This window comes from Gorilla gorilla, chromosome 9 (assembly GCF_029281585.2).
Source record: "Gorilla gorilla gorilla isolate KB3781 chromosome 9, NHGRI_mGorGor1-v2.1_pri, whole genome shotgun sequence".
In the NCBI taxonomy this organism is placed as follows: domain Eukaryota; kingdom Metazoa; phylum Chordata; class Mammalia; order Primates; family Hominidae; genus Gorilla; species Gorilla gorilla.
In genome coordinates, this window is record NC_073233.2 from 138,837,224 (window position 1) to 138,864,929 (window position 27,706).

General features: G+C 44.3%; 1 protein-coding gene and 1 long non-coding RNA gene across 5 annotated transcripts in view; one reads left to right on the forward strand and one right to left on the reverse strand.

The window, feature by feature from the left end:
• The window catches only part of LOC129525588 (uncharacterized), a 43,937-nt gene extending 36,329 nt beyond the window's left edge, over window positions 1-7,608 (forward strand). Inside the window, exon 3 of the long non-coding RNA XR_008669986.2 lies at window positions 4,090-7,608. This is a non-coding gene — a long non-coding RNA (uncharacterized lncRNA). The remainder of the gene's footprint in view (window positions 1-4,089) is intronic.
• SNX19 (sorting nexin 19) overlaps window positions 1-22,810 on the reverse strand; it is a 41,052-nt gene extending 18,242 nt beyond the window's left edge. The window contains exons 1-9 of one of the 4 annotated variants that reach the window (XM_055356613.2): window positions 20,542-22,781; window positions 17,854-17,992; window positions 16,170-16,270; window positions 15,918-16,037; window positions 13,848-13,978; window positions 12,504-12,600; window positions 11,831-12,011; window positions 9,170-9,299; window positions 7,672-7,756 (exon numbers count right to left, since the gene is read on the reverse strand). In XM_055356613.2, the coding sequence (XP_055212588.2) occupies window positions 7,687-7,756; window positions 9,170-9,299; window positions 11,831-12,011; window positions 12,504-12,600; window positions 13,848-13,978; window positions 15,918-16,037; window positions 16,170-16,270; window positions 17,854-17,992; window positions 20,542-22,215 (2,643 nt within the window). In that variant the 5' untranslated portion in view covers window positions 22,216-22,781 and the 3' untranslated portion in view covers window positions 7,672-7,686. Of the gene's footprint in view, window positions 1-7,671; window positions 7,757-9,169; window positions 9,300-11,544; window positions 11,727-11,830; window positions 12,012-12,503; window positions 12,601-13,847; window positions 13,979-15,917; window positions 16,038-16,169; window positions 16,271-17,671; window positions 17,825-17,853; window positions 17,993-20,541 lie in introns of those variants that run through there. The other 3 variants (XM_004052450.5, XM_055356612.2, XM_031016018.3) reach the window with 3 other exon arrangements.
• Window positions 22,811-27,706: the final 4,896 nt, after the last annotated feature.

The window sequence follows — 27,706 nt, forward strand, 5'->3', positions numbered from 1 at the left end:
CTTAGTGATACATAATGTATAAGATTTTAGGATCACAGGAGACCCTGAATATAGGTCCAAGTAGTTTATACAGAATATTAACAAAATTCTTGCAATTCAGATGTCTAGCTGGGCTCATCACCACAGACTCTGTTCTGCTCACTCTGTTCTGAATGAATCAGCTCCAGCACTGAATTTTTAACGGGTGGGATCCACTCAAAGGGGCAACTTCTGGTCATCCACACCACTCGGAGAAGCAAGCATATGCTGAAGACGCATTAGAGCAGAAGGAAGAAGGGTGAAAGATGAAAGAAACAGGGCTTATCTAAAAGTCACTGGCACTAAGGAGTAGGCAGATAAGTGGCCTCTAAACCGTGGAGCAAGCCAGGGAATGGCTTCAATATGCTGTATCAACATCAGGGCAGGGGACCTATAACTGCAAAACAAACAGGTCTTCCTCAAAGGACAGTGAATGGTATTGTTTAACCTGCAGCGCCACCTGGTGCCCAGAGAGAGAATTCCTGTGCCCATGCCATGCAGCAGCAGTTTGGTAGGCTTTTTGTCACCTATTTGAAACAACAAAAGCAACACACATTCAGAAAGAAGCTGGCTAAAAATATTCCAGGTTGCTTATTATTTGAAAGTAGAATGTCCCTCCTCCTGTTTTAAAAATGTCTTAGTGTCTAGAATATTATTTAGCCTAAACCAGTCTAAATGACACCTATCTCACAAGATCTAGCTGTTATACCTTCCTCTATAAAGCCTCCCTAACATTTACCTGTAAATTATCTCTTATTCCCCCAAAAAACTTCATGCACTAGGCTATGATTTCCATTTCGACAGTAACAGGCAAAGGAAGTTAAGTGGTTTGTTCTAAGTCACATAGCCTCAAAGCAAGATCTGAATTCAGATCTGACTTCAAAGTCCAAGTTCTCGCTTTCCATGTGGAAGGAAAGAGGTGGAGAAAGTACAACAGCAGGAGATGCTTCCAGAGAGGGCAGGCTCGGTGGGGCTTCATACTGGGAGGCCCAGGTTGGGGAGGGGCGCTGCACTCTTTGGAAAGGAGAGAGCCATTAGAATGGGAGATGGCCTGAAGGGCCCCCAAACCTCTTTGCTTAGGCCGTACCATGGCTCTGGGAATCAGAATTCCCCAATTAACTGAAGATCTGGGTATGCCCTTTGTGGAGGGAATGAAAGACTCAGTTTCCATTTTGCTTCTGGTCCCCCAGCACTGTTGAGGAAACCCTAAGATTCTTAATAGTGATAAGCAGAGGGACTGCCTCCAGTAGAATGACGTGTGATCTTCTGTGTTCATTTATTTGACACAAATTTATTAGGTGCCTTCTATGCATGGGGCTGGGTGTTGAAGATATAATGGTAAATAAGACACAGTCCCTGCCCTCAGGATGCTGACATACATTCTAAAGCTGTCATCAAAATGTCAAAATCTTAGGTTCCTGTTGGCAGTCACAGATGGGCAAGAGACACCAAGAACCTGACTTGGAAAAAAAGGCTCTGAGGTTTAAATACCTCATAATATTCTGTTTTTTGTTAACTTTTACAATGAGCAATTTTGTACCTCTATTTGAGTATATGAGACTTCAAGAGCACACACACACAGAAATGCAAATGCAATGCACAGGCACACAGCTGTCAGCTGCCCTCCACCTGCTACAATCTCAAAGATATACTCCAGTAGAGACTGTCACTATGTGACAGGAAAGGCATGATGTCTTCATCCTAAGATGGGTGTAGAATAAGTGATACCCAAGAAATATGACAGGCAGACCACTCATATGACAGGGGAAACTGCTAGGGCCCATCCTGGCCCAGTCTATAGAAGTCAAGAGCTTCCCTTTGGCATGGCCTAATGGAAGAGGCCTGGGACAAGCAGTACTCCTTCCCAGGGAGCCACAGTACAATCTGAGCAAAGCCATCAATGAGAAAAATTAATTTCAGCACCTCTAAAAACAGCCCGAGCCAATGACTGGAGAGCCAGAAAATAACCGAGAATTCTGAAGACTGAGCTTGAGTTAATTTTGTATTTGGGGGTCTTGCAAAAGTATGCGTATTTCTAGAAAAGCTGTGCATAGGAAGGGATCGGGTATAAGACATAGCCAGGCATCAGAGCTGAACTGGAAGAAAAAGTTACACGGCAAAGGAAAAAATTGTAATCTATACTTCCTGAGAAACTCTGAGTCTTAACGTTGGTAATCTTTTCCTGATTGTGAATAGGATGTAAATAGAGATAGCTAAGAGACAATCTGTGGCTCAGAAGTGCTTTAAAAATAAAATCAGAATATGCAGACAAAAATAATTTATATGCTACCATCAGATGCGTGTGTCCCTGAGACCAGCTGGATGGAAAGCAAGAGAGACTAGATGGGAATACAGCAAGGGAACTTTCAGGTGAACCCAATTCCAGTGGCCACTGCTTTGTGGGAAAGCTTGCATGGAGGGGAAGCATGGCAGAGCAGTGGGAAACACATGAGCTCTGAGGCCAGGATGACTTAAGTGGAATCTTAAGGTGTGGTTGTTACGACTTTTATGATTTTGGGAACGTTATTTTACCTGAATGTAATTTTCTTCACTTATGAAATGTAGAACTATATGTGTATCTCATAGAACTGAACATTAATATAAACAGTACATAGCTGCTTTCCTGGTATTAATATTGTAATAAGCGTCAGTTCCTTTCCCATTGCAATTACTCGTGCCCTTTTGGTGGCAGACCTGGAGGTTCTCTTAAGAAATAACCAATGTCACAAAGAACTGTTATCCACCTGCTAGTTAGACATGCCCACGAAGAAAGAGGCCCTTGAAGTAGAGTTCCACTCAGAAAGCACCTTGATTCTGGAGCGTTCTAAGAGAACAGTGGAAGCAAGAGGGTTCATGGTCAACCTTTCCCAACTGTCCTTAGGGGAGGTGGATGTTGTGCCTTGCAGCACAGCACTCTCCAGTGCTCCCAGACTCTGCCACAGCTCTCCTGACCTTTCCTAGGAGATGGTTTAGAGAGAGACATCTTCTCTAAGAAAGTGATTCCAAGGTCTGGTGTAAGGTCCAGAGCTTGCCATCAAGTTTCTCCTGGGTCCCCTGCTTGTTGGACTCCTTAAACCTGCACACCCTTTCTTTTCTTCTTCCTCTCTGGATACTTCCTAACTTTACACACTTCACACTCCCCTCTGCCAGAACCTTTCCCCCTGGCTTTCTGCCAAGCCATTCCATTCCCACATGCTCCCAACACTCACACACACACACTCTCTGTCTCTATCTTACAAACACACACACAGACACACACACACACACACACACACACACACACACACACACACACTCCCTCTTTAACTGAGAAATCCTGACGCAGATGCCAGGAATGTGTCTGCTGCCCTTTTGACACAGGTCTGATGCCATCGTTGGGGCCATGGGGAGGGCAGCGCCGCGGACGTGGCATTCACGCATTCTGCTGCTGGCATGGTTCCTATTTTTTATCGTGGCATTGCTCTGGGTGTCCAGGCAGGGCACCGGTCCAGCTTCTTCTCATTCCTTCACTTTCCATCAGGACTCCACACCAATCCTACCCCTTACCTTGGCTGGATCTTCCTGCCCCAAACCCCCTACCATCAATGCAGCACAGTGTATCTCTCCTCTTTCCCTCCAACCCAGTCCAACTCTGAGTACTTGCCCAATTTGCTAAATCTGATTCTGATGTTTGCAGAGATATTTTCAAGTTTCTTCTGTTTTCGGGCATGAGCAGAGTTTGCACAAGCCGGATTTGCTCCTTGGCTCAGACTGCTACCCGCTCTCCCCTTCCCCTCCCTTTGTCTCTCATTCCAAATAAGGAGTGCTTCTTGTTACATAATTGGATGTTCCCAGCACAGAAGCTGACACATGAGGTTAGGCGCACATGCATGCAAGACTTCCCTTTGACTTAACAATGCCTTTTTTGGGCATCTAACTTCTCTTCAGCTCCCCTCCCACTTCTCTCCACATCATCAACAATCAACGGAGATTTATAAGCCTGGCTCAGATCAGAGCTCTTCCAACTTTGGCTTAGAAGGAGGGGTTATGAGGTCGAACTTACTCTGTTTTTTTTTTTTTTTTCCTTTGCAGAATAGAGAGTGTGCTTATAATTTGACAGAAGTCTATGGCGTCCAAGGCAGTAATGTACACAGGTCTTTTAAAGTTGCAAGATGGGTACACAAAGTTGGAAGCAGAGGAATAAACTTGCCTGCTTGCGGATAATAATACTGGAGGTTGGAACATGAGGACATTTTAAGGAGGAGATGCACTCAAATCTGGTGACTATAGCATCCCTGATGGTCAAACTGCAGTGAGTTCTAAATAACTAGAGAAGTGGCAGTACCACGTGTGGCACCAACACCAACTATCCTGCTCTTTTAAGCACGGAACTTAAAGGAAGAGAACCCAAGTACCCTGCAAAAGCATATGGCTCAGCTACCTGTGGTTTCAGGGAGGACAAACATGTAGCCTCCTAGGCAGCAGTCACGGGGATGGGAGGCAATGGGACCTCATATCATGCCTCTTGTGGGAGATGCAGGGGGTACAGTGGAGAGGTGCTGCAGCTCTGGAGATGTCAAGCATATTGGCTTACCAAAGCAAATAAAGCTGAAGCATGCAGCAATGCATACACCACTTTTTAAAATTAAAACCTGCAACTGTCCCAGGGATAGTGACATGGGCTGTCTTTAGACTGCAGCACTGCCCTTAGGTTAGCTGCAAGTGTGTAGATACGGAGATGCAGTTTGGATTCTACGAACTGCCTGATAATCTCCAGTACTTGGAGACAAAGATTTTTGGGTTGGCTTTTATCCTGCTGAAATGCAGGGCAAAGATCTGATCCTGAAATTTAGACAATCATCACAGCTATAAATCAGAAAAACCTGGGTTCAAATTCTGCTTGTGATATTTATTAACCCTGTGGTTTTGACTAGATAACCCACATTCTTTATAAACCTTAGTTTCCTTGTCTTTAGAATGAGGGTCATAATGCCGCTTTCGCAGGACTTTTGGAGGAATTAAATGGTATTCAGTTGGTGCAAAAGTAACTGCGGCTTTTGAACAGCATGTGCATACAGTGTGCAGTACAGTATTTGCGCTAAGTCAACTCTCGATAAACATTTGCTGGACAGCAAATGTGCTGATGCTGATGAGATTATCAACATTTACACTCTGAATGCTAAAATGTGTTAGCTCCATGTCTATAATGCACAGGGTGCTTGCAGGTATGAGACCATGGGCCACCAGTGCCAGATCTTTGGAAGCTCTGGTGGAAGAACCGGTTCTTTCTTTAGATATCATGACTTCTAGCTTCCTATCTTAAGGAGGCTTCAGGAAAACTGTGAAACCAGCTATAAGGTACTTCAGAAGAGGGCCAAAAATGTCATTAAAAAGATGGGAAAAATGATTTGTAGGGATACATGAATGGCCTCAAACAGAGAAGTATGAGATTCTTCATTTAATTCTAGTCTGTGGAAGCTTGGGTGAGGAGACTACTAACCAGATGTGGTCCTATTTTCATTGCAGCTAATACAAAACCAAATGGGCTAAGGATAAAGTTGTATTCTTAGATATAAGAACTTGTTGACAGGAAGGGATATGAGGTAACTGAACATGTATAAAACATCTTCACCTGGAAATATGTACAATGAACCAAAGATAACAGGCCATAGTTCCGACAAGTTTTTCAAAAGTAACGAGCCGCAAAATGCTGTTCTCGCACAATATTCACAGTGGCTTCATTCAAATTCACCAAATATATTCAGAGTTTTCCCACTTTTCCCATCACAATAGTGATGCTTTTCCATAAAACAGAATAAGATAAAACAAAAAAACAAAAAGTCAGAATGTGAAGAGAAGAGAAAGTCTAGGGAAATTCAGCTGTAAGCCCTCTCCCTCATTTCCTTTATGGCATGAGCTACATCTGGGTTTTGCTAGTCTGCATTCACCAGACTTTACCCAGCTCATTGGAGTCGTGGTTGTAGTTGGGGAGTGTCAGGGATAGGAATGGAAAGGTGAGGAACCTGCCTGGGCAACATAGTGAGACCCCATCTCAACCAAAAAATTTAAAAAATTAGCCAAGCACGGTGGTGTGTGCCTGTAGTCCTAGCTACCTGGGAGGCTGAGGTGGGAGGATGGCTTGAGCCCAGCAGGTTACAGTGAGCTATGATTGCAGTGCCACTGCACTCCACCCTGGGCGACAGAATGAAATCCCATCTCACTGATATTTCATATATTGACATTTTATCCTCAATATAGGAAAAATGAAAAAGAAAGAAGTCTCACAGCCTCTGCTCTGAACTCTAAAATGAGCCCTGTCTTTTCCATGTCTGCCACGCACCTGGAGCTTGCTTCCCTCGTATTTAACTTTTCTGCCTTAGATCTCCCAGGGCCCTGGCTACGTGAAAAAGTACTTCTGTGATCATTCTCTGACTCCCAGAACATAGGTATTTCTCCTTTATCTGGACTAGCCCAAACCCTTGAGTATTCTGAGTTATTCAAACTTCAGGTCAACTTTTTCCTACCCCTTTTATATAAGGATCTCAATCTTTTTTGAATTTCTCCTAACTCATCTATACTTTTATCCTCATACTGAATAATTTCTTGTGTTCTGAAACCAATCTGTCATGTAAATGACCTCAAGGAGAAGGGGTCATATTAGATCACATACTAGCTAGTTTTGGGATCTTCTCATTTTGTTTTTTTAAACCACTTAGAAGATTAGCAAAGGGAAGTCCAAAAAAAGAAGAAGAGAAATGAAGGCCTAATTAGTGACATCCAGAGGTGACAGAATAAAACTAAAGAGACTATACTTTCAAGTGTAAAGGTACTGGGAAGGGAAATGTTTATTTCTTTATTCAATATTTAATGAGTACCTACTATGTCCAGGCCCTGTTTAAGCTGCTGGGGAGACAAAGCTACTTCCGGTCCTTAAAGAACTAATAGTCTACACAGCGTTTCTCAAGCTTGGTAACACTGATATTTTGGGCAGGATAATTCACGTTGTTTGGCATGGTAAACTGTCCTGTGTAGCTGCAGGATGTTTAGCAGCATCCTTGGCCTACACCCACTAGATGCCAGTAGGCATCCCACATCTCCTTCCCAGTTGTGACAACAAAAAATATCTCCAGATAATGGCAAGTGTCCCCTGGGGGACAAAAGTGTACCCCAGTTGACAACCACTAGTGTAGGAAAAGCAGATCATTTATATAAACACACTGTGACAAGTATTATTATCAAAACTTTGCAAGTTAGAGAAGAGGACTCCTTAATTCTGGGGGAAAGAGAGCAGATGCTACAGAAGGTTTCACAGAATAAATGACATTTTATGCTTAATATATGAAAAATGTTTTGCAGTAGGCCAAGCAGACAAGAAGAGGAAAAGTTAGGAACACATGGAAGGAACAGGGAAATAACAGGTAGAGAAAGACCATTCGAAGGCAGGTACAGGAAGATGAGCAAAGGCCTGGGGGTAAAAGACCACAGAATATTCAGGCAATGATGGACATTTACATGGTGGAAAATGAAAAATAAGACTGAAACCAGATCATGCCAAGTAAGAAAGGAGGTGGAATTTTAATATAAAGAAATAAATGCATATTTTAAACAGAGTGGAGCCCCTTTTCAAACAAAGCGTTACCTAGAGCCCCAGTATATTAAACTGATCAAAGTGGAACTTCTTTGGTTGGGTCATGGTCCACTCAGTTTTCCCTGAGCTTCTAAGTTGGCTTCAGAAGCACTTCTGCAGAACCCTAGAACTCTAGGACACATATTGGAAAAACCACTTTTGTAGGTAATAGGATACTACTGAAAGATTTTAAGTGCAGAATATATGTTCAGATTTGTTTTTCAGAAAAAGGCACTCTAGTGGCAGGGCTGAATACTGAGTAGGAACAAGGGGAAAAGCTTAAAGGGACAAAGAGCAGTCAGCATTTTATATGTAGGTTTCACTTGGACATCAGTCTTAAGGCTACAAGATACATGAAAAAAGCACATTGGCTTTGAAGTTGTACAAATCTGGTTTAAAATTCTAAGTGTGCTACTAATGATGACCTTGGGCATGTTAGTTGACTTTGCCAAGCTCTATTCTCTCATTCTGTAAAATGGGGCTACCTACCTCACTTGACCACTATAAAAAAATACATGTAAATGGAGATTGGGCGCTGGCATAGATAAGCGCTTAGCAAATATAGAAGTGCATCATCTTCTTTCACTTGGTCTCTTTATGATTCAATTTTATTAAACCTCCTTGATCCTACGTAACTTAGAAAAGGGAGATTTAATTGCTTGCTGTTAATAACTTTTCGACTTGGTAAAGAATAGATACATAATTCTTTTTTATAAGGATGTATTTTTTGAGTGACCTGTTAGCATCAGCCTCATGCTAAGAGAAGGTCAGCATTTGGCTTCCTCTTACTTTGGGATGTGCCAGGACGTCTCATAAGAGGGAGTTCAAAACAAGAGTAGCCAAAACCCAAGCACTACGTGTGTCTGCCTGGCTCAGAGAGAGTGTTTCTGGCCTACTTCAGGTTAACAAAGCTTACATCAGTTCCATAGTTAGAAAGTCAGCAGCTAAAAACTCCACCTGTGTACAAATCTTTCAGGAGATCAAATGGTGTGAGGATTACAAAGACTGGATTAGAAAAGCCAACTTGCAAATCCAAATTTCCCTCTATTCTTTACCATCTTGTGTCAGTAAGTATTTCAGCTGTGAATATTTATGCCCCTCTCAGAGAAAACAATCTTTATTTCAAGAGCACTGATCTGTTTTCTCCTTTTCTTTCCCACTGTTTATCATCACAGTGATGACATAATGTCAGTTGAGACAAAGGTCCACCATAACCAAGTGAGAGGTGCAGGGCTGGAGGATATAACTGGGTGGAAAACTGAGAGGAGGAAGAGTTCAGCTAAGTATTTTAGGATCACACACAGTGTCTGCAACTCAGTACATTATGCCAGAAGTCTTACAGAACCAGATACTTTCAAATTGTAGACAACAAGGTAGTTAATAAAAGCTTTCTGATACTCTCAAGGCATTTTTCATCCCTGTAACCCCCGTAACAGAGAATCTATCTTCTCTTACGGCTGCAGATTCCCTGGACACTATTCAGCATCGCATCCACCTTCTCTGCAACTTGAGATTCTGATGTGAGGGAGAATTCAGCAGTCTTACCTTTGAACTAGGGTCCCAAAGATAAGACGAAGAAACTTTTGCATGTTTTCGGTACATAGCCATTTCCACTGTTCTGTTAGTAGCAAGAGGAGCAGATCCAGGGCTGTGTCAGCTAACTCTGTCTCTGTTCCTGAGGGATAAAATGGCATCAGAAGAGACCCATACTTGAGGAACATCTTTCAAGGTACTGGTGGCACCTGTGTCTCTCTACCTTCATGCCAATCATCTGGTATTTTTGCAATCCCTCTACACTCAAATCAAAAGAGGTTTAACTCATATCTAGAAGGTTCAGTGACAGGCTCAGCATTTCTTTACAATTTTTATTAATGTTCCTGATATTGTAACCTAATAAATGTTTCTATGTTTTTAAAAGATATATATATATCTTCTAATTATATATATATCTTCTAAATATATATGTGTGTGTATATATATATATATATATATATATATATATATATACACACACACACACGCACTTATTTTGTCTGCTTAGTTTCTATTTCTTCTGTATTTCCCCAGGATGCTGAATACTTTGTTCCAAAGAAAATCACAACTAGTGACTAAGTGTAACTGGCAAGGCCTCCTCTCTTTCCAACCTTGCATTCCACTCGCCCCCACAAAGCATTATGGAAACACCGTGGCAGAAGTGGGGAAAGAGTTGGCATTCACTTTCCTGAAAAACCTCCGTTACACAGAGCTGTGGGGTTAGGATTTAGGAGGCTTCAGTCTGATTTTGAGATAACATGTGGTTCTAGGAAGAACACCACACCTCTGGTAAAATGCCATAACAATTACTACATTCTTTCCTGTTTCAAAGACTGTAAGGGCCACAAATGAGCTTATACCCATGCTAAACTAAGGTTTCCTGAACAAATGTATTTTGTGGAAGGAAGCATGTGTTGTTTAAACCTGTCCTGGGGTTCCAATGTCACGTCTGATTTGCCTCCAAGTATGTGATGTTACAGAATGGATCTGAGATATCTGGTGTCACTGCTGTGATTAATATTATAAGTAATATCAACAATGACTTTGTTAGTGTAGGACAAACGGATATTCTCTGGGTCACCTTGCCCAAGCTCTCCTTGAACATGAATGACTTCTGATTTGGACAGATCTACTAGAACTGAATCATACTTCCCTCTTAACCCTATATAATACATATTTTCTTTTCTGTTTGTATTGCAAGGATTGGGAGCTGATATGTTGTGTGATTTCTAATCATCTTCTCAAAGATGGGATATTGCATTCCTTGGGAGACAGCATCATCCTGAGCCTTAGTCCTCAATTGTATGATTCTCTCAGGTTTAGCATTTGCTTGGAGCTGCCACCATGTGGTAACAATTAGTTACAGCAGTGAAAAATAAGAAAGCAAACAAGGTACCACCAAGTCAGTCGCCTTAAAGAAAATGGTAGATTTTTTTTTTTTTTATAATCATATGAGCATTTTGAGTCTCTCAGAGATACAAGAAGGGTTTCAGGCCTAAACCATCCCTCTAGAGATATGATGTTCAACATGTACAGGCTGGACTTTGCCTAGAATGATATTCTTACCACACTGCCCCTGCCCCCCACCATCTTTACAGTCTCTTAGAGTTCTCTGATGCTTTCACTGTCATATCACTTCATTTAGTTAACTGTGAGATGTGTGAAGGGATGGGGCTGTCAACCCCATTTTTCACAGACTTAAATTGAGGCCCTCAGAAGAGATGTCAGGTGATTTGTTCATGGGCACCTCAGAAAGAATAGTGAAATCAGCTTTTCCCCCAGTTTTGAATCCAAGATTTTGTGATCTTTTATTCTTAACAGAGGGCTTTATCTTGATGGAACTGATATACTCATTTTAAGTTCTTGTTCAGTAACCATACTGATTAATATCTAGGGCTCTGAATTTTTCTTCTATAGAGTACACATCTGCTATTCTTCTCCTGGAAGGCAAAATTGCTCTGCCTCCAATGCATATAAGGAGGAAGTAAAGCTTTCACCTCTTCTCCCTCCCTACTTTATGTTGGGTAACTAGGTGGTATCATCTGCCATGGCAGTAAATAAAGATAAAAAGAATAGATCTGGGGAAAAAAGACAATTTCCATCTTGAACACGTTACATTTCAGTTGCCCTGTGGTATATCCAAGTGAAGATATACAATATTCAATGTTTAAGGCATCACCACACACGTTAGAGCTGAAGCCAACACTGCAGCTGGAGTCACCCTGGAAGAGTGTGTAGAATAAGGACAGCGAGCCAAAAATCAAGCTCTGGCAGGTGGATCATGGAGCCAACAGAGTGCACTAAGAAGCCATGAGAAAGGCATGAAGGAAACCAGGAAACTGAGACACTAAGGGAAGAAAGTTTCTAAGAAATGCAAGAGTCTGATATGCCAAAAATAAGTTTAATGAGCTATCAATATTATCAGCATGATCTCATCCTGCTGGATTAGAACTTCCTGTGTTTGTGCCCTGTTCTGCTGCTTGATTCCGCTGTGGCAACTATGTCCTACTCAACTCTGTGCCCCAACACAGCACCTCCAACACTGGAGTTCAACACATGGCATGCTCAGCTGAATGGAACAGAAATCAAAGTTACATACTCCAACTATCCCAAGTACCAAGTGGATGCCACCCTGGCTCCCTTCTCCATGGGAGCAGAGACCTCGCCACTCACCTGGATCGCTGTTGCTGGGGTCTTGGGCTGGCACAGCTGCATCTGACACACAACTGTCCACACGTCCTCTGGGAGGTTGTTCAGGATCTTTTTCTGGGGCTTTTGTTGGCTGCATTTCCAGTAACTTTGTCTGTTTTTCAATAAAAGATTCCATCGCAGACATGGATAGAGTCTCAGACTCCTAAGAAATAGTCAGTGGCATATCACATATGGAATGCTGACAGTAGGGGAGCAAATGCAGCACTCTAGGTTTCCCTGCCTCTCCCCTGCATAAGTACCTTGGGTATAAAACCCAACTGATGCTATGACTCCTTTAGGAAAGATTTTATTTTTTACCGAAGTTGCAAGTAAAACAGGCCTGCCCTGGGATTATCATTTCTGCACACATTTTTGGTCATCCATTTTTTTTTTCCAGGAACTAGCTTTCTTTCTTATCTTGTCATCCATTATCCGAAACCCACCATGCTTGAGAAGCCAACCTGCCAACCCAGAACTGGTAGGAATTCCAAACCACTTAGAGAAAATACTTTTAGCATAAAAGCTGGAGATCCAAACGTTGATTAAGTCATTTAGCAGGACATTTCTGACTTTAGAGAATATCTCAACTGCCTGTAACTGCAGGACCAACATCTCAGATATTTTTGCCTCACATTCTCTGGGTTTTGGTTCTTACCACATTGCCTTCCTGGAGACAATAAAGAATCTTGTCTTGTGCTTCAGTCACACTTAGTGCTGGAGAAATTTTACTGGATGAGAACCTCAGCCTGGACCTGGTACAGAAACAAAGAGCAGAAACAGGATGTAATTTACGGCCTTGAGCCTCACACTAAGGGCTGGCAAGTATTGATAATAAATCACAACAAGAATATCCATACTTATTCTGGGGAGCTTACTGTGGTCAGAGCTGCCAGGAAAGACTCGGCCCTGCAATCCCCCAAACAATGTATATTCTGGCAATTCTTGATAGATAATGTTAACGCATACACTAAGCTATGTCTACAGTGCACTTGTGAAATGGCTTCTGCTAAGTAAAACTGGCATCAGTGTGTATTATGGTTATATTCCCACAGGATAGATTAGCTCACACATAATAGGCACTCATTAAAAATTTGCTGAAGATTAAACAGACAGGTGGCATACAGCAAGTTTTCATTATTGCTATTCATGGTGTATCCTTTTTGGACATCCATTTATTCCCCTTGTGTTCCAAATAAAACCAGAAAAGGAACTGCAAGTGATAACATCAATGTTTCAAGGGACAGAGACTCATAAGCAGAGGTATCATGGTCATCCCTCAATATATGGGCCCAGTTAAGAAAAGGTTAGGTACTGTGAGTCTGTTATTGCTGGCCCATGAAACATAAGCACAGAGACAGACACACACACACACACACACACACACACACACACACACGCTCTCTCTTTCTTCATAAGGACCCAGATATAGACGAAATTTCCAGTAAGGGTACATGTGGTGCCCTTGCTTGCCACATGTTGGCTTTGAATGCTGCCAGGGAACAGCTAGGGCGCTAGTGCAGGAAAGAGTAGCAGTAGTCAACCAGTTACTAAAATAGGCCCTGCAGGTTTCCATTCTAACCCTTTCCTGTTTATTGCTAATATATGCAACTTCTGAGCCAAGATTTCCAGAAATGATAGCAAACAGAGATCAGTTATAAGCATTAATTCTTAGTAAGAAAGAAACATCTCAATTTTCCAGGAAAAGAGGAAAGAGAATATCCTAGTCAAAAGAGAATATTCCTCCTAGTCAAACATCCCTGGTCAGTTGGGCCCCAGGTTCCCATGGCAAAACCAAACATTCAGCAGTGCTGCCTCTGCAGCACCGCAGGCTCCTCCGGGTGGAAAACTGAGGAGCCTGGGGTCTAGCTTTGCCTAAAAACTGGTATGTCTGACCCACCTCCTTTCCTCTAGGGCTTGAGAATAGGGTGAGTGTTGGCTGAGGATTGGGGATCAATTTGAGAACTGGGGAAAGGTCCCTGGGTAACTGAGGGCTTCTCACTTGCTAGCCTTCTTGCCTTCTGTCTGGGACTTGCTTTCGGTCTCGGCCTCACTCAGCTCCTCTGTGGGGCTCTGGGGTTCAGAGCGAGGAAACGCTGTCTTCAAGGTGTCCACAATGGCACTCACCACCATCTGCAGGGGTCAGAGGTGCAGGGTCAGTCCATCCACATCCACAGATGGAAACCGCCAAGCGAGCAGTCGCCTCACAGCACTTTATGCAACAGGACAAGGAGAGGGGCCAGGCTATCTAGCAAAGCCTTATCCAGTAGGAAGGTCGAATACCAGCTAATGACTTAGTGACAACTATCTTTCCTTTTTTCCATGGCCATAAAAATCTCTTTCCTTGAGGAGTAAAACAAACAACGCCATGGGAAAAGAAGCCAAAACCAATAGTGAGAGAAATAAAAACCTGAGTTCTGCGGGCTGGTGATGTATTTTTCAATTTCTTTCTTTTTAAGTAAAAAGGTGATTTCTAGTTTCCAAATCGGTAACACCTTCATCAAGATGTGCATCAGTGGAAGTACATAGGTAGGAGTATAAAGAGAAAGGAAGAGTGAAGAAGATGATCAAAAATAAAAATAACAGTTTAGGGGCATAGTAACATTAACATGCTTAGAGTAACTTACACAGAGCAAACAATCAGTTTTTCTAGTCAATTCAAACAATTTCTCTTCTTTAGGTACAGAAAGAATAACAAAGATCACTCAGGTCAAAATTAAGATATCTGGAGTTGAGTTGTTATAACTTATCTACTCATAAAGACCAAATAAAATAATCCTCACTAAAGATTAAGAATAACTCCATTTCTTCAGAATGGCAAAATGACATACAGATATTTGCTAAAAAGGACAATGTACAAGCAAAACCTTAAACTATCAAAGAAACAGAACGAAACATTTACTCTTCCTCTGGTGCTTCTTGCTAACTAACACTGCTGGCTCAGAGCAGCACCATGCCTTCTTTGACTCATTCTTGTGGTATTCCTCCATAAGGAGTAAGCTAGCATAGCCAAGACAAGGCTGAAGAGAGTGGTCAGCAGACTACAGTAAAGACTGGGGGAGAACAAACCAGGGAAAGAACACTTGAGGATGCATGAATTTAGATAATGCAGCTTAGAAAATACAACTTGTTCTCCAGGATCACAGAACTGTAGTCTGTGAGGGTGGGGAGGTCCTCATCTGTCTCATTCACTGATGTATGAACAGCAGCTAGTAGAGTGTCTGGCTCAAAACAGGCATCCAGTAAGTAGATGTGGAAATAATGGATGAATGATATCTGCATGGAACTCTGGGCATTTACCCAGTTGATCCCTTTTTAGTTTGTAGTTTTTTCCATAGCAGTGGATATCCCCTAACACCTACTACATGAAATTCTATTTTATTTGTTGCTCCAAGCCTAGATGAGAAGAGGGAGGCTACTCTTCCGCCAATGCGTCAGTGTTTCCCAACCCTATAAAACACACATGACTTTTGATAAACATAAGCCTCAGACTTCTGCCCCAGAGATGCTCGTATCAGTTGGTAATCACTGCTTACAAGCTCTGACATGTTACACAAATGTCCTTCTTCCACCATCTCCATAGGTGCTGAGATAACCTCTTGAAAAAGATACAATTCTCTCCATACTCTGTTCTCTAGCAGAGAACCATGACACCACTCTAAATCCAGCCTCAGGTCGTCTTAGGCTCTCTTTCCTGGGTGACCCAACACTGGAAATGAACTTTACCCTCTGAAAGACCACCCCTCATGCCAGCTATCTGTGAAGACACAGATCGATCTTTACATGCCTCCAACAGTACAACAATATAATAATACCCCCAGGAGATATGTGTACACTTAAGAGTGTTGGGGTACTGTTTCCCAGCAGCTGTTTCCTGTGATTCAGCAAGCTGATGATTCAACCAATATTTGGCAACAGGTCTTGACAATTTAAGTCCATGTTCTATTGACGGCTCTGTGCTGCCCCTTCCCACACCCTACTGCTCTTATTTTTCAAGGACTGCCTCCATTCTGATGAATCCTCCCCATTTATAGATCAAAACTAAAGCTGAGCACAGTGGCCCTGCTGGTACCTTGTCTATTCTAGAGACCATAAATGGTTTCTTGACAAAGGCAATACGAGCATCTGTGTTCAGAGCAAGGAACTCCTGCACCTCCTCACTGTTAGCGATCTCCGGAATGGCACAGAGTTGCTGCAAAAGTAAAACACACACAAGTTTTAAAGAGAAATTCCAGTCCCCAAATCTCTCCACCTTGGCTTGGGTGTTCTGGGGTTAGACACCCAGGTTAAAGTGAGAACAAGGCCAAAAGAGAAGGATGCTGACCTTTAGGAATGATTCTAGGAGGCTCTTACGGGCTTCTACTCTGTCACTGTCCATGTTTCCAAATGGAAGATCTGGAAAGAGCTTTTTAGGACCCTTCACATCTCCAAAAAAGAAATCAAAATATTCACTCATTTAACATTCACAGAGAGCTATTCCATATAAAACATATAAAGAAAACAGAACTATTGAATATATTTCCTTGGATTAAAAAAAACAATTTCAGGACTTCCAAATATACATACGATCCATATGATCCATATAACACTAAACTGTTACAAGAGAGGGCTCTGAAGTCCAGAGACCGAAGTTTAAATCTGGGCTCAATCCCTACTATAATGATGATCTTAGGCCATTTGTGTTATCTTTCTGACTCTGTTTCTCTTCTACAAGATGAGGATAATGAGGGCACCTATCTCATAGGCTGATGGGAGCATTAAAAGAGCTAACACGTGTAAAGTGCTTAGGAGAGAACCTGGCGCGTATTTTCAAGCTTGGCTCAGTATTAGCTATTGTGTTAAGAAAGAAAATACATAATTTATGCCCAAACTTATTCAACTATTTGGGTAATCATCACCATTTTTAAAAAACAAAGTAACCAGTTACTAATTCTTTTTTTTTTTTTTTTTGAGACGGAGTCTCGCTCTGTCGCCCAGGCTGGAGTGCAGTGGCGCAATCTCAGCTCACTGCAAGCTCCGCCTCCCAGGTTCACGCCATTCTCCTGCCTCAGCCTCCCGAGTAGCTGGGACTACAGGCGCCCGCCACCACGCCCGGCTAATTTTTTGTATTTTTAGTAGAGATGGGGTTTCACCATGTTAGCCAGGATGGTCTCAATCTCCTGACCTCGTGATCCGCCCGCCTCGGCCTCCCAAAGTGCTGGGATTACAGGCGTGAGCCACTGCGCCCGGCCTACTAATTCTTAAGAGTGAAATTTTATTACATTAAAAAATATTTGGCTGGGCGTGGTAGCTCACGTCTGTAATCCCAGCACTTTAGGAGGCCGAGGTGGGTGGATTGCTTGAGGTCAGGAGTTCAAGACCAGCCTGACCAACATGGTGAAACCCCATCTCTACTAAAAATACAAAAATTAGCCAGGCGTGGTGGCGGGCGCCTGTAATCCTAGCTACTCTGGAGGCTGAGGCAGGAGAATCGCCTGAACCTGGGAGGCGGAGGTTGCAGTGAGCCGAGATTGCACCATTGCACTCCAGCATGGGGGACAGAGCGAGACTCCATGTCAAAAAAAAAAAAAAAAAAAAAAAAAAAAAAAGGTCCCCACGCCTGAGAGTTGTCAAACAGCACACAAAAGATCTGGGTGTTAAGGAAAGAAGGTGGCAACAACTTCTGTGTAATATTTTAATATTTAAGAACCACCAATCTATGAATCTGGAAAAGTTAATTTAACTCCTCACACCAACTTACAGGCACAGGTGGAAATGTGAACACTTATTTTTTAATCTTAAACTAGATGGGGCTCCAAAACAAAGCAGTTGGCAGTAAAGGACTACCTCTGAAAGAATGTGATTGCTGCTGTCCAGCACTAAACTTCAAAACTCCTGAAGCAAATCCAAGGAGCAGAGAACCTTGAAACGGCATTCTCCTCCCCGATCCCTCCCATAAACCAACAGGCCAATCAGGGTGGCTCGACGTGGGAAGCAAGCGGGCAGTAGGGGCTGGGGAAACTCCTGACTTTTGATGAACTTTCGTAGATCTGGTTTCTCCTCCAGACGGGTCTGCAGATTCAAGAACTCCCGATAGCGACGATTCACAGTGTGGTAGGCCAGCTGCTGCAGGCCGCTGCTGTTTTCACCGTCAAGGGCTGTCTCGTACTGTTCAATGAACAAATTGATTGACTGAATCAGCTGGGTTTCAGCAATCTTCTATTCTGGCTTTACTGACTACTTGGTCAATGGCCACATAGCAAGAGTACGAAACTAAGAACAAAGGGAAGAGTATGTTCCTATTCTGTTCCAGAACCTCCTATATCTAATTGCTTAGAAAGTCAGAAATAAGTTTCCCTCCTCCGCACTACTACTTTCATCTGAAAGCTCCCTCTCCCAGATACTTTCTTTACTTATAAAAATGGCTACATAACTGTTTTTCAAATGAATATTTGAATAGAAGGCATAACATCCATAAAAATGATACTGCCTCTATCACCTTTAAATTACAGGGCTAAACATCATAAGGGGCAAACCATTTTTCCATTATACTCTCCCATGATTATTTATATTAGTTAAGGGAAGAACAAGTAATCCAAACAGCAGATAAAAATCATTTGTTTATCTGGAATAAATTAAAGGGTATTTGTTTTGTTTCAGGCAGATTAATTTTCCTAATTTTTATTCTTAGAGCTAAACTGAATTTTTCCTAAGTACATATCATCTGTATCACAGAAGTCATATGAAAATTGGAGATGTGATAAGGGGTCAAAGTCCACTGTCTTCCTAAGCTTAGACGGCTGGTATGTGGAAAAGACGACTTATATCTCATGTTCCCCAAAGAGTGAATACCACGGATGGCATGGAATCTGCAACTCAGCATGGGGGCACACTTCTTGACAGGGCCACGGATGACATGGAATCTGCAACTCAGCATGGGGGCACACTTCTTGACAGGGTAGTTAAGACACAATGAAACGCTGTGGGAGAAGTATATATGTGCGCCTTCTCATTAGGAATGGGCTATTAATTTTTGGTTGAGGTATACTGTGGGCAAGAGGTGGAAAAAACTACCTCCTTGTTGGTGGGAGTTGTGGCTGGGGCTTTACAGTTTTCTGGAGACAGGGTATTCATTATGAGCTGATGTGAGCAAAGCAGTCCCTCAGAACAGCACTGAGAAGGAAAGACCAAGTAAGAGCAACAGGTGGCATTCAGGGTGGGGCTCTCAAGCCTGGAGCATTTGGAACTATGAGGCTTTCTGTGGAATATGCTGCTCCTCGAGGGCCAATTTTCAACACCGTTATGGTTACTTCCATCACATAAACCGAAAACTGTTTACTATCAGAAAGTATAATAATATCGATATACAATTTAAAATCAGTTATATGTCCATATAAAAATCTAAACCCAATTTCAAACTACTCATAATTGGCTATATGATTTCGTTCTCATTTTTTACTTTAGTCTTTTCTAATGCTTAATTGAAGCAGTAGCAGATGTCAAAATCTAGCCAACAACAAAAAAGAACAAATAATGGGAGAAAGACTGGGAACTTAAACATTCTATCCATCAACTTAATTTTTCTGCTAATGAGGAGGGAAAAAACCTGCTGTTTTATGTCAGTATTGGAATAGTCATTAAAAAAAGATGAAATAACCAGAAGCCAACACTTAAATGTGAGAAAGGTGCATGGCATAGGGGCATCCAGAATTAGAACAAAAAGGCAGGAAAATGTTAACAAAGTTATACCAGTCCTTTGAGGCTAGTCTCAGTTATTTTATGACCAGACATCTGTACTTCTACAATTTGCCTATAAGGAGTGTGTGTCTGTGTGTTCACACATACGCATTTCTAATTACTTCCATTCCGTCTTACTTGAAAATGTCATAATGTTACTTTCTAAAATGCTATGTCATGATGCAGCTGTGTTGAGCAGATCAAGGAAGGTCTTTTCCCTCTTAGTTGGATTGGGAGTTTGGAGGAGTGTAGCAAGCAGGCTGTCCCTGGTGGTAGCTTGTGGACTCAAATGAGAGAAATTCAAGTGGAAGGCAAGTAAAATCCAATGGGTAGGATCTTGTCCAAGAATTTTCTTTCTAAACTTCTTCCCTGCTAATTTCTTTTTCAAAATACTGGTACATTTTGTACTTTGTTTTAGGAAGGTAGGTTATTTACCTATGTCTATCTCAGAAGATAGCAAGTTTTTGACTCTTGGAGGTGTGTAAGCAGACTTGGGAACAACTTGACAAGAGATAACATGAAGACAGTTGGTTGGATTAGAGAGGCAATTCCCCCAAGATGGCCTTAGGACAGGCTGACTCCATGTTATCTGGAGAGTTCTATTTGAAATATAAAATAAATAAAATAGAGAATCCAGGGACCCCTCCTTAGAAATTCTCATACAGAATCCAACAGAGTCTGTCAGAATCTGTATATCTGAAAGGCAGCTCAAGTGATTTTGAGGTGCAGCCAAGTTTGGGAACCACTGAAAATATAACCCTCAGCATTCTAGCAGCCCTGAGGGTCCAGGATTGTTTGTGTGAGTACAGGATAAACGCTACTCTGCCTTACATATTAGCTTCAGACCATTCACAGATAGATGCCTATTGAAAGAACCACTTCAAACTAACAGCATCTCTCCCCCAAGAACATTTGCTTCATGACTGCCTTCCAAACCCACTCCTATCCCGGGTGAGCACCCACAGCTTTAATCCTGTTACCTTCACAGTATAGAGTGTGTATGGGTGGAATCCAGTGCCACTGTGCTCTCGGGCTGTAATGGTGCCAGTGATACGAAGGTTCTGGATGATAACTGGACCATCGGGACTGCTTAGGGGCTCAAAGCTGAAGGTGGCTGAGCTGAGAGGACCAGGTGGAGAGGAGGAAAGCAGAACTGGTGGCAGAGTAGGATCAAGAGAGCTCACATCATTGGTGAGATCCTTCTCTAAGCATGACGGCCGTGAGGGGCAGGTCTTTTCTGGCCCCTTCAGCAAAGCTGTAACAGAGGCGGTAACATCTCCTTGTTCTATCTGCTTGTCTGCTGTGTCGATGTGGATCTCTGGGCAGGAATTCAGTGTGGAGACCGGCAGGCCTGTCTCTGTTTCTGTCCCTGGACCCTCCTCAGCCTCTGCTCCTTCAGATGCCTCACCATCTGTGGGTTCCAGAGCCTGGGAACCCTCTAGGGCACACAGGGCATCCTGAATCCTGTCAGAGAGAAAGCGGCCTGGAGTCATGAGCATGATGGTTTCTCTGCCCAGTTCAGACAGCGGAGACTCCAGCTCTGAGTCTTCACATAAGAACAGGGGACCTCGAAGATTTGGCTGTAGGAAATGAGATGAGTTGTTTCCTACTTTTCTTTCTTCACACATCCCACCCAAATCTCCCTCTACAGCTTCGTGGCCTTCTTCAACCTCTGGAGAGGGGCCTGCAGAACCCTCTGGCTCACTGTAACTTAGGAATACTGGGGCTGCTACTGGAGAAGCTCTCCCTTCTGGAAGCTGCTCTACCTCAGCAATCAGTGGCAGAGATGTGGGCACTGAGGGCTGTTCGGGGGCACTGGCTGGGCAGGGTGCTGGATCTCTGGCCTTGGAAAAGATACCCACGAGTACAAGGTGGATCCAGTCAGGATCTGACAGCCTGCTGATCAGTGGTAAGATTACATTGCATGTGATGAGTTCGACCACTACATGGCGTCCGGTACGAGTCTCCAAGTGGGGTTTGGGCACCAGCCCTTGAAGCAACAAATTCACAACGCCACGTGTATAGGTGACTTCAGCACTGGGGCTGTGCACAGCAGGATGTGGGGCAGTCGCCCGGCAGTAAGCCTCCCAGAGGTGGGAAGGCTCAACTGGACCATTCTTCCCTGCAGTGGCCTCCTTTGCCTGAATGTAGCTCTGCAGGTGACAACCGCAGAGAGTCAGAACACTCTGGGCAAGAGCATGACTGTCCATCACGCTCATCCTTCTCCGAAGCTCCTGGACCAACCCTTTCATGGCTGCCTCCATTTCTTCCTCAAAGGCTGGCTCCTGGCTCACGGAACGGTACCAAGATAACACAAAATCTCGAATAATCATCTGGATGGTGCGGTTGATCTCCTGTTCCAGCTGCCTTTCTGCCTCAGGGCATGGAGGACAGGTGGCCAATGGGATGAAGCGTTCCAGATGCAGTCGACCTGAAGCCACTCCAGCGAGGCTGGAGCCCAGCCATCCTCCCAGCACCACTAGCAATGCAGACAGAAGGCACAGCAGCCACACGTTGACCAGAAGGTGTATGACCAGGAGCCAGCCAAGCAAGACCCCCACAGCCATCAGCTTCCGGCTACTCAACAGGTTATTGAGGTGACAGCTCGATCCAGCTGGAGTTTCCTGGAACGGTAGCACTGTTTCTGTCTTCATGGCTGAACGGACAAGGTGGCTTCCCCAGATGACAGCCCTCAAGATTTTACTTCAGAGTTAGGGAAGGGGGGCATGAACTGTGTCTCAGATATGGGACGATCTGGGTGCTGTTCAGGGAACCGGGGCTCCGGGCCCTCAAAGTCCTACAGGCACTGCAAAGCGACAGCTGCAGCTCCGCCTCTCCCCATGGCTACCACTAACAGAGCCCTCGAACTCGCCCCTTCCAGCTGAGGTGTGGCTTTGGAGGAAAACTCTGCGGCCTTCATATTGCCCCAGGCGGAAGGCCTCTTCGGGGCCTCCGGGCGGGCGCTGCAGGGCCCTGGGGCCCACGGACACTTACACACGCAGAGGGCAGCGGCCGGCGAAGACTGGGTCACACGCCGCCGGGAACCGCGCGCCCACACTCAGCCCCGACCTGAAGTGGACTCATCGCGGTCCTCTCCGGGAGCCTCGGCCCTCTGCCGCCGTAAACCTGGGCGACTGCGCTCCGTAGCCGGGCCTGTGTGAAGACTGACCGCCGGCCGGCCGCCGGCGACAGCTTCCGGGTCGACGTCGACGGGAGCGAGGCATGCTGGGAGAGCGTCCGCGCGCGCCCCGAGGAGCGGCGCTGCCCGGCGCCCTCTGCTGGCGAGGAGCCGCCCTGACGGCCCTGCGCGCGGTAGTCTCTGAGCCTGAGCCTGAGCCTGAGCGCGCACGGGGCGCGTGCTCGCCAAGAGCTGGCGCAGATTCCCGAAGTGCCACAAAACAGAGCCGCCGCAGCAATCACCGCTAAGACCCAGACTTCCAGACGCTTTAAAACGCGTCCTAGTTCTGGTTATTAAATGAAGCCTGTCCTTTACTGCTTAGGCACGCTGTCAATAATCCGGTTTATTTTAATTTCATGGAGGCGAAGTTTCATTGGCCTGATGTGTCTTAACATTTATCCGGTTTCCCCTAGAGCCGGTACCCCGCGTCCCCAGCACAAAGACCCTCATTTGTTGTCAGGAATTGCAGAATATAAGGCATAAAATAATACAGAGATAGATTTATGTTTTACATTTCATATACTGTATCACAAAATCAAATTCGTGATTGAAGGTTATTTGCTGGTGGCATTACACAAACAATCAAATATTTTAAGCATCTGCTGTCTTCAATGTGAGAGGCAGCGTGGACGAATAGAAGCAGACCTTGTCCTCCAGGACCTCCTGCTAACTGGGGATGCCAGCGCTTTGAACGCGATTGGCTATCTAATAATGCCAGTCAGCGTGCGATATAGTAAAATACAAAATCTTATAGGAATTCAGGGGAAGGAGAGATCACTGTGGGTTGCAATGGTTAAGGAGAAGCTCACAGAAAAGGTGGCTTTATGCTGAGTCTTCAAGGATGAGGGTTTCTATTTCCCTCTATCTCTTCTCGCCTTATCCTCCCCAAAAACATAGGAAAGGAAAGCAGAGATAGAGGTGTCCTTTCAGATAATCCTGTAATATATTTGCTTTGGAATATGCTCTATGTTGGATTGTTTTTGGTTTCAGCAAATTTGACTTCACTTGTCTACACAGGAACCCATAGGAAGACAAAATATCGGAAGCACTGACCAGGTGTCAAAAGTGTTAGTGTCAGTTTTGCGTGAAGCCAGCTTCCATGTCCACCTTGGGCCCTAGGAGCTGTGCCCGCAGTGTGGGTCTCCTTTCCATTTAGGCATAGGATTCGCATCGTTTGCACAGAGCTGCTCATGGTTGCCCTTCGTCCACCTTCTCTGTGCCGGGAGCAGTCTCTCATCATCATGGACTACTCCCTAGATGTTTAAAGGCATCTTCAAACAAATCCCAACCCAAAACTCTGCCAACAAGAAGTGCGTTGCAGCTTCCTGTCTCGTCCATTGCTGCTGTTGGGGCAGAGACTTCCTTTGAATACGAAAGAAGCCATCATTTAGATGTGACCCGTAGTTTACGATTAATCACTTCTAAAGCAAATGGTTTGATTTAGGATCAGTGTCCACTAAGCAGACTGGGCACTCCCGTGAGATGGCAGAATGTGAATCCACGGTTTCATGGTCCATACCTTTTCACTGCTGCCTGCCTTCCCGCAGAAAAGGAACCCGAGAAGTGGGCTCTGCCCCTCTCTACCTTCCCAGACCATTCTAATGTCCTGAGGAGCACTTAGAAAATGGCAACAATGCTCTGGAGAAATGTCCCTGCCACCTAGTTGGGAGCTAAAACAGAAATGTGAATGATGAAGGGACTGACGACGGTGCTGAAGACTTCCTGTGGCAGTTCAAAGAGAAAGTTTACTTGCAGCATAATCTGGAGTGTTCAGGGCAGTAAGGAAGTGACCTTGCACGTAGGCGCTATGCCACCTGACCAGATGGTCTGGAGCATCAAGGTAGCCAAGAGTGCCTTCCTGATTCTGAAGCGGGTTTGATGGACATGCCCGTGCACTTGTCATTTGGACGGGTGTGAGCTCCTGCCTGGGGGTCTGGGCAGGCCTTGGTCTCCAAACAGATTAATCACCGGGAGGAGGTGAGAGTCAGGACTGATGTGCCCTGGTGTGTGTATGTGGGGTGGGGAGACTTGGCCACACCACTCACCATCTGGAGACGTCCTTCCTTGTTTCCTTTTCCCTATTTCTCAAAACATTAAAGGCATAGTGCTAGAGTGTTGGAGAAAACAAGACAAATAAGATACAATAATTCTCCTCAAGGGACTCTCCGTCTAGTTAAAGGAGAGACACATAAATATATAAATGTAATGAAACATGATCACGTGTGTAATGTGATGTGTTCTGATGTGTTGTAATAGAAGTGCATACAAGAAAATCGAAACTCAAAGGGGGTGGTCAGCTGTGGAAGGGGGTGGCTCATAGACAGTTTTCCCTTAAGCTGGGAAATGAAAAAGAATTGAGTGTATTTTAGGAAATGTAGGGTAGCGAGAGCAAGGGGCAAACAGAAGGAAGGTCTTTCAGGCAGAGGCCTGCTCATAAGAAACAGGCAGAGACCATGAGAGCAGGGGGGCCCGTGACATAGGCCCTGCCAGAGCCAGCCCGCACCCCACTTCAATTTTCTCTCAAAATAGAAGACCAGGAGGCTTCCTAAAGAGAAGCTCAGTGATGGGGCAAGTGAGTGAGAAGAGGCGATGGTATGGAATTATTGCTGCGGGATGTAGAAAGGGAGCTATTGAAGGTCAGGTAAAAAGATAAAGTGGGGGCTGGGCGCAGTGGCTCACGCCTGTAATCCCAGCACTTTGGGAAGCTGAGGCAGGCGGATCACGAGGTCAGGAGTTCAAGACCAGTATGGCTAACATAGTGAAACCCTGTCTTTACTAAAAATACAAAAAAATTAGCCAGGTGTGATGGTGTGCACCTGTAATCCCAGCTACTCAGAGGGCTGAGGCAGGAGAATTGTGTGAATCCAGGAGGCGGAGATTGCAGTGATCCGAGATTGTGCCATTGCACTCCAGCAGCCCGGGCAACAGTGCGAGACTCCGTCTAAACAAAAAAAAAAAAAAAAAAAAAAAAGAGAAAGTGGGGCTGAGGGACTATTTGTAGTGGCACCAATACATATGGTTGAGTTATTTTCTCTGCAGGTGTTTAGTATTGTATTAGTCCATTTTCATGCTGCTGATAAAGACACACCAGAGACTGGGCAATTTACAAAAGAAAGAGGCTTAATTGGACTTGCAGTTCCACGTGGCTGGAGAAGACTCACAATTATGGCAGAAGGCAAGGAGGAGCAAGTCACATCTTCCATGAATGGCAGCAGGCAAAAAGAGAAATGAACTTGTGTGGGAGAACTCTTCTTTATAAAACCATCAGTCTCATGAGACTTCTTCACTATCATGAGAACAATGGGAAAGACTTGCCCGCATGATTCAATTATCCCCTACCGGGTTCCTCCCGTGACACATTGGAATTGTGGGAGTTACAATTCACAATGAGATTTGGGTGGAGACACAGAGCCAAGCCGTATCATTCCACCCCTGGACCCTCCCAAATTTCATATCCTCACATTTCAAAACCAATCATTCCTTCCCAACAGTCCCTCAAAGTCTTAACTCATTTCAGCATTATCTCAGAATTCCACAGTCCAAAGTCTCATCCAAGACAAGGCAAGTCCCTTCTGCCCATGAGCTTCCAAAATCAAAAGCAAGTTAGTTACTTCCTAGATACTATGGGGGTACAGGCATTGGGTAAATACAGCCATTTCAAATGGGATAAATGGCCAAAACAAAGGGGCTACAGGCCCCATGAAAGTCCGAAATTCAGCGGGGCAGTCAAATCTTAACACTCCAAAGTTGATTCAAAAAGTGGGTTCCCGTGGTCTTGGGCAGCTCCATTCCTGTGGCTTTGCAGGGTAGAGCCTCTCTCCCAGCTACTTTCACGAGCTGGCATTGAGTGTCTGGCTTTTCAAGGTGAATGGTGCAAGCTGTTTGTCAATCTATCATTCTGCAGTCTGGAGGACAGTGGCCCTCCTCTCACAGATCCACTAGGTGGTGCCCAAGTAGGGGCTCTGTGTGGGGGCTTTCACCCCACATTTCCCTTCCTCACTGACCAGCAGAGGTTCTTCATGAGGGCCAAGCTGCTGAAGCAAACTTCTGCCCGGGCATCTAGGCATTTCCGTACATCCTTTGAAATCTAGATGGAGTTTTCCAAACCGTAGTTCTTGACTTTTGTGCACCCACAGGCTCAACATCATGTGGAAGCTGCCAAGCCTTGAGGCTTGCACCCTCTGAAGCCACAGCCTAAACTCTACATTGGGCCCTTTCAGCCATGGCTGGAGCAGCTGGGATGCAGGGCACCAAGTCCCTAGACTACACACAGCACCGGGACCCTGGACCCGGCCTATGAAACTATATTTTCCTTCTAGACCTCTAGGCCTGTGATGGGATGGGCTGCCGCAAAGAAAGGTCTCTGACATGCCCTGGAGACATTTTCCGCATTGTCTTGGGGATTAACATTCAGCTGCTTGTTACTTATGCAAATTTCTGCAGCGGGCTTGAATTTCTCCTCAGAAAATGGGATTTTCTTTTCTATTGCATTGTCAGGCTGCACATCTTCCAAACTTTTATGCTATGCTTCCTTTATAAAACTGAATGCTTTTAACAGCACCCAAATCACTTCTTGAACACTTTGCTACTTAGAAATTTTTTTCTGCCGGATATCCTAAATCATCTCTCTCAAGTTCAAAGTTCCAAAATCTCTAGAACAGGGACAAAATGTCACCAGTCTCTTTACTAAAACATAACAAGAGTCACCTTTGCTCCAGTTCCCAATAAGTTCCTCATCTCCATCTGAGACCACCTCAGTCTGGATTTCATTGTCCATATCATTGTCAGCATTTTGGCCAAAGCCTTTCTACAAGTCTCTAGGGAGTTCCAAACTTTTCCACATTTCCCTGCCTTCTTCTGAGCCCTCCAAACTGTTCCAACCTCTGCCTGTTACCCAGTCCCAAAGCTGCTTCCACATTTTCAGGTATCTTTTCCGCAGCCCCACTCTGCTGGTACCAATTTACTGT